This window comes from Rhizophagus irregularis, chromosome 17, assembly GCF_026210795.1.
Source record: "Rhizophagus irregularis chromosome 17, complete sequence".
Lineage (NCBI taxonomy): Eukaryota > Fungi > Glomeromycota > Glomeromycetes > Glomerales > Glomeraceae > Rhizophagus > Rhizophagus irregularis.
The window spans coordinates 824,670-838,245 of record NC_089445.1 but is presented as its reverse complement, the minus strand read 5'-3'; the positions used below and the strand labels follow the sequence as shown (position 1 = coordinate 838,245).

Sequence of the window (13,576 nt, the reverse complement as noted above, 5' to 3'; positions counted from 1 at the left end):
ACTCTTTCCTCATTTATAATTATTATAAGCAGATTTCTTTCTTTTAATTTCCGCATGTTTTAATTTCATCATTCTTTTTGTTCATATATATTCATCAAGAAATGTATTTTTTATGTTGATAATAAAAAATCTCTTGGATAAAACCTTAAATACCATTTTATAATTTCCTTTTTTTTAAAATAATACAAAGGTGAGATCTGCCACATCTTTCCCTTTAAACCAACTTTTATTTCCCCCTCATTTTATCCCTTTCCTTGTTTTCCTTGTTTTCCTTGTTTTTTCCTTTTTTCTCGCTATAATCCTTTGTACGATTTTATTTTCGTATATATAATTTATGACGTCTTTGTTTTTGGCTGGACCTGTATCCTTTCATTTTCCTTTTTTGAATAAAATTTCTGTTTTTTTCCCTGATATAGCTTTTTGAGAGATAATTTTGGAAATAATGATTTTTTTAAATCGAAGATAAGATGAAAAAAAAAAGAAAAAATCATAATAATTAATTAGTAATTTTGGGATGATGTTATCGGAGAAATATAATTAAAAGATTTTAAAAGATTATTTTAATATTTTATTTTTTTGACAAAATGATTGATTAAAAATATACATAATGTTCAAAATATTCGGCATTATATATTATTCCTTAACCAAACAATTTATTTTATTTATTATAGACAAATTTTTTTATGATTTAAAAAAAAAGAAGAAAAAGAAAAACAAAAAACGTCATCGCAACTCCAACTGTTGTCTTTAATTTTTTTTCTCCTTTCCTTCCTTTTTCAGGTACGTTAAATTTAATGTTTTTAATTTGATTCGATCCTGTGCGGCGCAGCATTAACATCTTTGTATAACAATTTTTTTTTTTTATTATTATTTAGTGATAAATAAAAAAGTAGTTTGATTATGTCAACTAGATCAAATGAAGTTGTTAGTCGATATTATAGCGCTAGTGAATTAAATGATGTAGCTGATAATGATATCTCTACAACACCAACTTCTACAAATACAAATTCATTAGTAAGATATGTTACATGTGAATCAGATTGGAATAATTTTGATGATAATAATGAAGAAAATTTAAATTCATTAAATCAAGAAATTCAAAATAATTCAAATATTAATTCATCAAATAATATAAATAATATTAATAATAATATTAATGATACAAGATGGTCGGATACGGATTCTTCTTTACAAGAAAGACCTTCTTTCATTATAGAGAATAGAAGAGAAGGTGGAATTTTTGTTACTACTGTAGTTGAAGTTAGTAATTCTGTTGAAGAAAGTCAAATTGATGATAATTTTTTTCATCCAAATAACCAGCAATCGAATGATCAAATAACTCAAACTTTGGAAATTAAACATAATAATCCTCGTTCAACTAATGATATGAATAATTCTCGATCGGATAAACGTCGTGTTGCTTTATTAAGTAATAATAATAGTGATAATATTCAAAGAAAGAATTCTCAACAAAGAAAGAATTCTCAAAAAGTTAAAAAACAAAATTCTATTAAAAAAGATAAGAGAAGAAGTCAAAATTCTATCATACAAAATGATAAATTTTCTTATTCAAGATTACAAAAATCTCCTTCCGTAAAACGTATTATTCAATTAAGACGTACAACTCAAGTAACAAAAAGAGGTCGTCGTCAATTGGAATATGCTCATACTTCAAATCCAATATCAAATAATGATCCAACTGATATGGAAGCGGATTTACCTCCATTAAAAGATCAAGGATTTCCATGGTTGCCTCGTTCAATTGGTCCTCCAAGATTAATTCATGCTCCCCTTATACCTTTACCTCGAAAAAATATTCCTTCTTCTAATATAAGACATACAAGGAATTCATCTATACAAATTGAGAAAACTTCAAAATTGTTTTTTAATACTAGAAATCCTTTCTCTAGCTTAATATCATCTAATCCTACGAAGAATTCACAAGTTAATGAAGAACAAGAATTACCAACACAAGAAGTTAAGCAAGAAAATCGCGCCTCTCAGATATTTAGAAGAAGATTATTAGAACAAAGTTTAGCTATGTCATTTGGTGAATTAATATCGACTAATAATTCTTTACAAAATCAACAAAGACCTCTAATACGCAAAAAAACGAGAAAGGGTAGTAATGCAAGACTTGAAGATAGGGAAGCAAGAAGAGAGAGACGAAGAAAAGAAAGAGAAGAAAAAAAGGTGGAAACTGAAAGTTCAAGTTCAAATAAGGATGGTAAAAAATTAAATGATAATGATGATAAAATGAAAGGTAAAGAAGAAAATACAAGATCAACCAAATCTGTTATAATGTCAAAAATAATTGATTCTGATGAATTAGAAAAAATTGTGGGCGATGAAATTAAGAAAAGAGAAACATTAATTTATCCACAACCACCTTTAAGACGTAAAACAAATGAAGGTATCATACCTCCTGATTTGAACATGACACAAAAAACATCAGTCATGTCACAACCTCCATTATTAAGACGTAAAACAAATGAAAATGTAATACCTCTTGATTCTACTGAACATCCACCTTTTCCTACTCATTTATCAACACCTCGAAAGTCTTCATTAACAGAAGGAAATAAATTACAAGTTGGATCACCATCTATTTATTCAGCGAATTCTATGATTACAACCCCAACTGAGGAATTGGAAAATATTTTAAAACCAATGATTGATAATAATGAAGAGTTAAAAAATGATGATGATTATGAAATAGTTCCAGAAAGTCGTCCAACTTCTCCTACAATGTCAAGATATAGAATTGGAATGGGTCTTTTTGGTTTATTCAACAGACGTGAATCAACAAATTCTTCATCAACTTCAAACTTTCCATTACCCCCAAAATCACAAAAACCTCCAACAAATTTATCAAAATCACCAAAATCTCCAAACTTTTCTTTATTACCTCGATCACCAAAATCACCAGTAAAGTCTACATCAAGTTTTTCTTCATTTTTACCACGATATTCACGACCATCATCACCAAATCCTTCTACTTCTCCTCCATCATCATCACAATTATCTAATCCAACTAATTTACAACCATCTAAATCATCTCGAGTAACATCAACATCATCATCAAATACTAAAATATCACGTTCTTCGGCACAAAATAATAATGTTTTTTCTCCAAAACCGTCAAAGTCACGACCAGCACCATTGAAATCACGACCATTAACACCAAATTTACAATTTTCTCCACATTCACCTATATCACCAAAGACATTTTCATTGCCGGCATCACCTATTTCTCCTAAAAGTTTTTCAAGACCATTAAGTCCATTAAAAAGTCCAATAAATCCATCTAAATTGCTGCGCCCTGGTTATACGCGTCATCAAACAACACCGGTTGTAAATCCATCATCAACAAGAAGTACGATAGTAGATAATGAAAAAATACGAAAAATGCAAAAACTTGAAGCAATTATAGCAGAAACGGAAGCAAATAATAAAAATACACCAAAAAATACACGTCCAAGTAAAATACGTGCATTTAAGTCCGCAAAGAAATCGACAACAATTGATACGTCACCGGCATCAGCAATACCAGTTCCGGCTACAATTAATTCTGTTAAAAGAAATATCACAACAGCTTCATCATCAGATACAACATTGACGAACATGATAGGTGGTAATGATGGAGATGAGGTAAAGACGAGAAAGATGAGCTCACAAAGTGAAATCATAATAAGAAATTCAGCCAATTCTGATACGATACATTTTAATCCTAAAGAAAATACTGGTCAAAGTTTAGTTGGCGGGGATGGTGTTATAAGAGTTACCTTAACTCCCGCTGTTTGCCGATGATAAAAAACATTTTGTATAATAATGATATATTTTTGTATTTAATTTTTTGGGTTGGGTTATACAATTTTTTTCTTTTTTACTTACATTCATTTACCTTAATACAGTATATATAAAAATTACAGAGGAACGTATATATACACCTCTATTTAACTGTTTCTCTCACTTTTACCAAAAATTGCGATTGTATAAATTAGTTACATACGGTATATTAAACCTTTAATCAGACATTTTACATTTTTGTATTAAGTGAGCTGGTATTGAAAAAAAAAAAATATATATATATATTTTTTATTAATTTAATAATTTAATATAATAACTAATTGTTTTCCTTTTTTTTTTAATTATTAAAAATAACTTAATGTTAATATTATAAATATTTATGTTGTGTGTGATAACACTTATATTATTCAGTGTTGAATTCAAAGCATTATTTAATATAATCTAAATTTAAATAGGCCGAAATTCTGTTAACGTAATTCACACCTTCTTGATTATATATATATATATATATTTACTCTGCACTCTTATTAAAAAGAAAAAAGAATGTTAAATAAACTAAAAAAACATTATAAATTAAATAATAAATATCTTTATATACCTTGTTTCGTGGTAGCACCGTAGGATAATTTTCGCTCATTATTATGATTTAAAGTTCCTAGAAATGTCTTCTCCATTTTTATGAATACATCTCATCATGGTATACGTCTTTCGGTTCTATGGATGCTGGTTCTCGGTAAGTGCATTATTTTTATTTAATTTCTTTGTTCCGTCTTTTAAAACAGTTGCTAATTTCTTTATTTTTTACGGACACGTAAGATCTCAGTGAGAAATCGGCCTCAGGTTTTCTCATTTTTGACAAGTTAAGACTTAGAACCATGAAATCCGGAAAGAAAATTTTCCTTCTCACATCTCATCCATTCCCATCAAAGATTCATTCATTTTATAGAACCAAATTCTTTAACCCTCTTCCAAACTTTAATTCTATCACACATTTCTTCTTCCATTTCAAATAGCAAATAAGGTTGAGCAGCCCATCTTTCACCAATTAATTTAACACCATTCATTCCACCACTTAATCCGTTTTCTCCATCATTATCATCATCAAAATCATCATTATGATTAATATTAAAACATCCACCAAAGATCAAATTTTTTTTATAACATAATTCTTTCTCATACATTTCAACGATTCTAACAATATAAAGATTTGATGTGATAATTGGTATATCAGCTATATCTTCTGGATTTTCAAAATTATCAAATAAATCAATCTGTTTTTTTTGAGGATTTAAAGTTGATTTATTTGATGATTTTTGTGATTTAGAATGTTGTTGTTGTTGTTGTTGTTTTGATTTCTTTTTTTTAGAAGATTGTTTTTTTGTCGTCGTCGTCGTAGTAGTAGTAGATATTGAAGTTGTGGTAGTAGAATTTAAAGAAGATGAGGATGAAATTGTTTGATTTGGATTAATTAATTTATTACTTTGATTTAATATATTTTTCATTGAATTAATAATTTCTTCAAATTCTTGTAAAACCGAATGAATTTTTGTTAACATTTCTTCAATTTCACGAGATTGTTTATAAATTAATAAAGTTAAAGATTGTGATTGTAAAAAGAAAGGAAGATTTTTACCAATAGAAATTGAAGAAGAAGGCATTAAATTTGAATTATTATTATTAACATAAAATGAATCAAAAATTTTATTATTATTATTATTATTTGAACCAAGTAATAATTCAGTATCTTTTCTTTGTGTTAATATATTTATTAAAGAAGAAAAATATTTACAAGAATTAGAATGTATTGTAGACCAATCCTTACAAAGATTATCGAGACGTATTAAATGTGTAATGTGATTTGGTGTCGACATTTTATTATTAATTATTATTTTTTTTTTAAAAAAAAAAAAATTGAAGTGTAGAAAAATTTTTTTTTTTATATCAGAAAAAAAAAAAATTGTAAAGTGTAGAAAAATTTTTTTTTTTTATATCAGAAAAAAAAAAATTTTTGTTGTGTATGGGAATTTAACTGGGTAAGGTTTCATTTATCGATAATTTTGATCAGTCATATAAACAGATATGCATAAATTTGATTTACTAAAAAAAGAATAAATTCAGATCTCGAATTTTTTTTTTTCTTCCCCTTTTTTTTTTATATCTCATATCATGGATTACTTGAAATTAATATAATGAAAGGAATAAATATAGAAAATTCTAAGAAAATTTTACCATCATTAGAGGATGATGAATTAAAAAATTCATCATCATTAATAAAAAGAAAAAAAAATAAAGATAATGAAGTTATTATCGTTGATAATAAAATGATGATTTTGAAAGGTAATCATCCTTGGAAATGTACTTTTGAAGGATGTGATAAAAAATTCAAATTTCGTTGTAGACTTAAAAGACATGAGATAACACATTCTGAGGAGGTAATTTTACATTATTTTAAAAGTGATTTAAATAAAATTAATAAAATTTTATTTAAAAAAAAAAAAATTTTTTAGAGATTTTTTAAATGTCCTGAATTAGGATGTGGGAAATCATATAGACGTATAGATCATTTACGTATGCATTCTATAATACATAGCGAAGATACTAAACCTTTTAAATGTCCAATGGAAGGGTGTGAATCAAAATTTTCACATAAACATCATCTATCGAGACATAAAAAAGAACAACATGATATTGAAAAACGTTTCAAGGTATCAAGAACTTGTCTTGATTTTCTTTTTTTCTTTTTTTTATTTTATTTAATGTTCTAATAAATTATATTATAGTGTAATATACAAGATTGTAATCAATCTTTTACGCAAGATTATTTGTTAAGAAATCATAAAACTATACATACAGGGGAAAAGTCTTACCCTTGTGAGCATCCAGGATGCACGAAAAGTTTTTCTTCTTCCGCAAAATTAAGAGATCATGGGCAGGTACATTCCGGTAATATTAATTATTAAATGTTCGAGATTGTCTTCTTGAAAATCAGATTTATAAAAAAAAAAAAATACTTTAGAACAAAAACGTTGGCGATGTGCATTTCAAGGATGTACACAAGATTTTCAAAAATATCATCAACTATGTAAACATTTACGTCAGGATCATAAACCTACGTGTGAAATGTGTAGTCAAAAAGTAAAAGATTTTAAACAATTAAGACTTCACATGAAAACCCATGATCCTAATCGTTTATTATTTCCTTGTAGTTGGGAAGGTTGTGATAAATATTATTCCAGCGTAAGTAAATAACATTTGAAGATTAAATCCTGATCAATCAATTGACTTAATTCTATTTGGTTCTTAATTCTATTTGGTTTATTTTTTCAGATTAAATCACTTAATGTTCACACCAAAGCAACACATAAAAATATTCGTCCTTTCGTTTGTGTGGTTCCCGGCTGTGAGATGACTTTTGCCTATAAAAATGTTTTAACAAATCATATTAAAGTTATTCATGAGGTAATTTTAATATCTTATATTGTTTACATTCATTGATTTTTAATCTAAAGAAAGATTTTATTAATTTTGGATGAAAATAGCAAACTTATCCTCGTAAAGTTCATAAATTGAATAACGAAATTAAATTAAACAAACAAATTACTGATATAGAACATCTTACAGGTTATGATTATGAGAGAGGTAGAAACATAAAATGTACAATTGAAGATTGTAAGTATTTATTTAAAAGGAATTATGATCTTGAAAGGCATTTGAAAAGCTTTCATAAAGATTTATTTGAGAATCAAGAAACTGAAGAGGCATTATGACATAATAAACATTACAATGTATGACATAATAAGACATAATACAGTAAAAATAATAACGACGATCATGGTATTATATCGGACATGTAAATCAATATGTCTGATATGATTCCATGATCGTCGTTTCCTTAAATTTTGAGCATATGACATTAAGCAACGGATTTTTTTTATTTATTTTTTTATGAGTAAATGTTTAAAGGTAATGCACATATATTTGTATCATTTGCATTAAAAGTAAAATAATAAATTTTCTATATTGAAAAAAAAATCTTGTGAACTCATTTTGTTATACTGATTGAGCGCTTGAAGATCATTGAAGATTTTAATTAAATTACTTATCAATTGAGGTATTTGAGAACGCCCTTTATGAGTAGTTATTGAATAAATTTTCGGTTAATTAAATAATTAACTCCGACATTTATACATTTTATTTTTGCCTTATGTGGTTAAATCTAATATCTTCTTTTTTTTCATTTCTTGGCGATTTACTAACATAGAATAAAACACGGTTCGGCAATTTGTTTTTTCCCGTTCCTCTTGATTTTTATTTTTTGTTTTACGCAAATGGAACGACAAAGAAAATTTACCCGATTGTATGCAAAACAAACAATATTTTCGTTGCGATTGATTTATTATAATTTAATGCAATAATAATATTTCATTCTGTAAAATTCTAGCAAATGCTTCTAAAAAAAGGAAAATCTATTACAGAAAAGTTTGGAATTTCAGTTAAAATTTTTTCCAATACGTTCAAACTTACTTCAAAAAGTAAATAATTAAATTCGTGGTTGCCGTGTCATGTGCTAAAGTATTTTCTAGAAGCCAAGACTTCTTTGTCTAACCTCGTGCATATCACTTTCTTATAGTCACAATGAAATTACGATCTAAAATTTTGATTTTATTATTACCTAATTTGGGGGCCGTCTAAAGCCGTGTTCGATCACGTGACTTTCAAAAAATCGAATTTTCCAAATAAAACAATTATGGTGGATGTATTTTAGCCTGCTCCGTAGATCGGTTTTGAATACCGTTTTTGATTTATTCATTTTGTCCAGCCATTTTTGGATATGATCGTTCATTCTACACTATTCAAAATACACTTTTTACTCCTTAAGTAAACTTGAGAAGCAGGCTAAAAATATGATTTTTCAAGTTTATATATAAAATATAAATCTTAGTTCAAAAATAATTTATCAATTTATATTGTTAAATCACATGATCGAACATGGCTTTAGAACACCCCTAATTTGAAATGCACACCTATTGGTGAATATATACTCTACCTTTTAACCCGCCATTTAGAGGGAAGGTCAATTGTTTACCAGTCCAAGCTAATATTGGTTTAACTGGGTGGCTGTTCCAGTTTTATTATTGCTAGTGTTACGATCCGTCGGATAATCCGCGTTACCTGTTTTTCTAATTTTAGAATGTTAATCAAATATAGTAAACGTTGCATATTATGATGACTTTATATAGTAACTTATCGTCACAAAGAAGTAACGATTACAATTAAATCATTCTGAAATATTTTAATATATTTAATAAAATTAAATTTAATTTAAATCCTTTATTAATATTCTAAAATACAGTAAAAATAAGAGTTCAATTTCTAAACTTAATATACTACATCATTTTAAAACTTGTATGAAGTTATAAAATAAAAATGTTTATATACATTCTATGTTGATTATTATACTGAAGCTTGATTAGCAGCAGTTTGTCGTTCTCCTTCACCAATTATTTTTCTACATTGTTTTTTAAACCATTTAGAGTAAAGGATGTTGACTAGGATCAATACACCTAACCAAGAGTAAGTTACTATGTTTGTCCAAAAAACGGCACGTTCAGTTGTTGGAGTGTTGAGAACAATTATAACACGAGCGGGAACTTCAACAACTAAACCAATTCCCCAAAAAGCCGTCAAAAAGATAAATCCGCGTCGAAATATGGCATATTTTTTCCAATATATTTCCCACCGTTCTGAAATTTCCTCTGCTAAACCTGAATTATTTCTTTTTGGTGATGAATAGCCAAAGGATCCTCCAGTTTGCATATCTTTAGCAAAATAAAATATAATTGGTCGCATTTGGAAAGTACCATACTTAATTGGAATCAAAGTAATGAGGAATGTTAAACCAATAGTACCCGTAATTGCAGATTCTCGTAATAAATAAACTCGTGCATCGCTTTTTAATGATGCAACGATAGCACTGACAATAAAACTTATTATTATTAGAGCTCCCAAAATATCAATACGTCTTTTACTTATAATTCCATAAATAACAACAAGAAACGGTGGAACACCTGATATCAGAAGCGCCCAGATTTCTTTCATATAGTTTTTAAGAACATAAAAGAGGATAAGTGGTAAAGCGATTTCAAAGAATAACATTAATCCAATTCTTAGATAAACCATTAATTTTTCTTTTCTAGTCAGTTTCACTTCATATGGATATTGATTTGGTGCTGTAGTTGTTGAAGGAGATTGTCCACTTTCATTTTTTACACTTGACATTTTTGCTTTCTTTTAAAAGTTTGAAAATAAAAACTTTTTGTTTCGTTTCTTTTTTTTTTTAAAAAAAAAATAATGATTTGAAGAGTATGATTGATTTATTATAATGGCTTAAAAGTTTTCAATTTTTCTTTATTATTTTTTTTTATTTTTTTATTTTTTTTCAAAAAACTTTGTCCCACTTATTTATAGATTTTTAAATTTTAGCGAATTTGGAAAAATAAGGTTAATTTATCAATTTCAATTTCATTGATAAATAGTTGTATTACATAAAATGTATTTGTGGAATCTAAACTCCGTAGTTACTTACCGATAAAAATCTTGGCAACAACAATGTTTCAATTAATTAATCTGTGCTCCCTATGTCGAAATGCGACAATAAGATTGGATGCATTTAGCCACACTTTATGAAAAAAGGAAATGATCGAGATTTGTTATCGTTTCATTTTTTTCTAGTGTGTGAAAGAATACTAATTTGTATTACTCATTGTCAATCACATGTGTGGCTGGGAGTTTGACAAGATTTCAAGATTTTCCAAAACGATATCACTAAAAATATAATTTCCAAAAAATATTGTTAAAAAAAAAAAGTATGATTATCAAACTTCTACTAGCCATGTAGGGGTCAACCATGAAAGGAATATAGAAACCAATTTTGGATTACAAAAAATCTAATAAAACATTTTTTTTTTTTGAATAATTATCTATCTCGCGTCCTACATCGAGTACATCGTGTAAATAATAGATAATCTATTTATGTTTAAATTAATATTCCTGCAACTACTGATATATCAACTCTAAACAAGGAGTTTGAAAACTCCGACTTCACAATTCCTTTAAGAGAAAATTTTTTTGAATTTTGACAAATAACTATCATCGATAAATGTAATTCGCGTCCTACATCGAGTACATCGTGTAATATTTATGTTTAAATTAACATTCCTGCAACTGATATATCAACTCTAAACAAGGAGGTTGGAAAACTCCGACTTCACCATTCCTTTAAGAGAATTTTTTTTTGAATTTTGACAAATAACTATCATCGATAAATATAATTCGCGTCCTACATAATAGAGAACCTATTTATAATTGTTTAATTAACATTTCTGCAACTGATATATCAATTCTAAACAAGGAGTTTTGAAAACTCCGATTTTCACCATTCCTTTAAGAGAAAATAAAAAAAAAATTAATCGCGGATCTAAACTCATTATATTAACATATCCATTATAGAATGATAATGATATAAAATATCGGTCATACCAATTGAAAATATACACCAGTGATAATTCAAAAAATTTGTATACACGCAAAATGTAAAAGTCTTATGCGTACTATGCGTACTATATATTAATGTACTCCTGTACATATTGCATTCTTATATTTCATGAATCATATTTCATCCCCCTAAAAATCGAATTTTTAATGTCTTGGTTCAATTATTAAAATTATATCTTAAAAAACTATTAGCACGTTCAATGGAAACTATATGGTAAAATTCATTTTAGCCCTCCCCATAAAATACTAGTCGTATAAATAATATTCATTTTAATAAATCTTTATCTTCCGGCCGGTGTCAATTTAACAAATTATCCGAGAACTTATATTCGTTTACAACAACATTTGTGACTTCTTTATTGCCGTCTAAAGCACCCGGTCTTATAATATAGGTACGCTCAAAGGGTGATACTTTAAGTAGCATGTTTGGAGGATTGTTTTGTAATGCAATTATTTGCCGTTGTAAATTAAAAATATTCTGGTTGCGCACCTGCACCTGGTTTTGTGTATTTCTATATTGTGCCTTCCAGTTCTGAGCCTGTAGAACACAGCCAGCGTGACTCCTCCTATTGCGTAGAGTCGTTGATAAAGTTGAACGAGAAAATGGCTTTTTCACAGCAAGTAAAATTTTATTAATATTCGACTAATCAATTTTGTTGTCGTTTTCTTTAATGCTGGTGTTGAGTAAGTAATAATTATTTTACGGCTTACCCATTTTCTTTTAAATACGTGTATTTATGATAATTAAATAAGTTGAAAGTGCATTCAGTTTTTGCCTACCGTTTTGAAGTACCAAAAATTACTAATGACTCATTGGACAGGCTCAACTCTAGAATGCAACGGTGCAAACCTTTGAAAACTTGATGAGACCGTTAATTACACGTATGACGTATATACTGTACTGTATCTGATACTGTATCTGATGATTACAGTACGATTTCTGGATGCTATTTTCCCAAACATAGCTCTTAAGTCAATTACCTGAATGTCAATTTCCCGAATCTGAAACATACAATTTCCTGAATCTCATGCCAGATGGGCATATTTGATACAAAACCAGTCAGAATTTTAATTTTTAAATTTTTTTATTCATTATCAAGGGAAAGAAGATCAAAATTTTTGGTGAAATATTTTTCGACATTAATTTCTCGGTTACGGTAAACTGGGGTGTTTTTTTTTAAAGTGTTAACTTCTTATTTTATTTGAACGATAAATTTGTTCATTTCGCGTTTCTTTCGTAAATAATTTTTGTATGTTCTAATGAAGTTATTATTATTACAATATTATTATATAAGTACTATTCAAAAACAAATTATAACAATGTTTATTATGGCACAAAATTTATTCTACAAAATTATTTAAAAAGTTTGAAAACAACAATTTACAGTATATGGGATATTGGAATTCAGAATATTTAGGATTCAGGATATTGGGATTCAGGATTCGGGAAATTGATATGTTTCAGGAAAGGATCCAGTTTGAGAAATTGACATTCAGGTAATTGACTTGGGAAAACGTATATTCAGGAAAGGCAAGGGTATTGTTATGTAACATCACATGATGTGGTCTGTTCCTTGGGTGTTGGGTCCCATTCCTTTATTAATTATCTTTATTAGTTCTAAGTGTAACGAAGGACTATTAATCTACGCAAGGCACGTGACGATCGTGCAACAATAAAACATTGACGGATAACAAAGATTTTTTGAAACAAATGATCATGATGACTTTATTTAGTTTAAGGTGATGATATAAATAGAACGCACATTTTTTAGGAAATCTATCGAGAAAAAAATTTAACATTCAACAAATGAAAAATAAATTTATAATTTGTATTCTGCATAAAATGCATCTCCTCTCCTTCTGTGATTGTCTGCGACTTATCATATTATGTGACACGACCTCCTATGTTTCATTTTTTTTATTGCCTATTCTAGAAAATTTTTCTTACTGTATAATCATACTTGGCGTAAATCTCGAAAGTTTAAAATTTGTTATTGTTCAAGAATATATTTTTGTGAGACATCCAATATTAAAATCAGTATTAGTAGTATTAATTCCTATTGGTCATTGCAATATTCCTAATGATTGAATTATAACTCAGTTATTACAATTTACAAGATTCTAACATAGGTGAAATATTTTTAATATTTTTGAGCAATTTTTTTTTTACAGTATATCCAAATTCTCAATTATTTGATTATAAATTTAAAAT

General features: G+C 27.6%; 3 protein-coding genes across 3 annotated transcripts; 1 reads left to right on the top strand and 2 right to left on the bottom strand.

Moving 5' to 3' along the window:
* Positions 1-257: 257 nt before the first annotated feature.
* On the top strand, positions 258-3,810 carry OCT59_008915 (uncharacterized protein; the record flags this gene model as incomplete). Its single annotated transcript, XM_066133188.1, has 3 exons — positions 258-361; positions 672-780; positions 876-3,810. Exon 3 carries the CDS (start codon positions 901-903, stop codon positions 3,808-3,810), a length of 2,910 nt encoding a protein of 969 aa, XP_065999655.1. The 5' UTR covers positions 258-361; positions 672-780; positions 876-900.
* A 260-nt stretch (positions 3,811-4,070) lies between these two features.
* OCT59_008914 (uncharacterized protein) lies at positions 4,071-5,790 on the bottom strand. The gene is made up of 2 exons (XM_025323838.2): positions 4,409-5,790; positions 4,071-4,333 (listed from the first exon to the last, which is right to left on the bottom strand). Exon 1 carries the CDS (start codon positions 5,679-5,681, stop codon positions 4,746-4,748), a length of 936 nt encoding a protein of 311 aa, XP_025189461.1. The 5' UTR covers positions 5,682-5,790; the 3' UTR covers positions 4,071-4,333; positions 4,409-4,745.
* A 3,328-nt stretch (positions 5,791-9,118) lies between these two features.
* OCT59_008913 (uncharacterized protein) lies at positions 9,119-10,248 on the bottom strand. The gene has a single exon (XM_025312536.2). It carries the CDS (start codon positions 10,087-10,089, stop codon positions 9,265-9,267), a length of 825 nt encoding a protein of 274 aa, XP_025189459.1. The 5' UTR covers positions 10,090-10,248; the 3' UTR covers positions 9,119-9,264.
* Between the last annotated feature and the right edge of the window lie 3,328 nt (positions 10,249-13,576).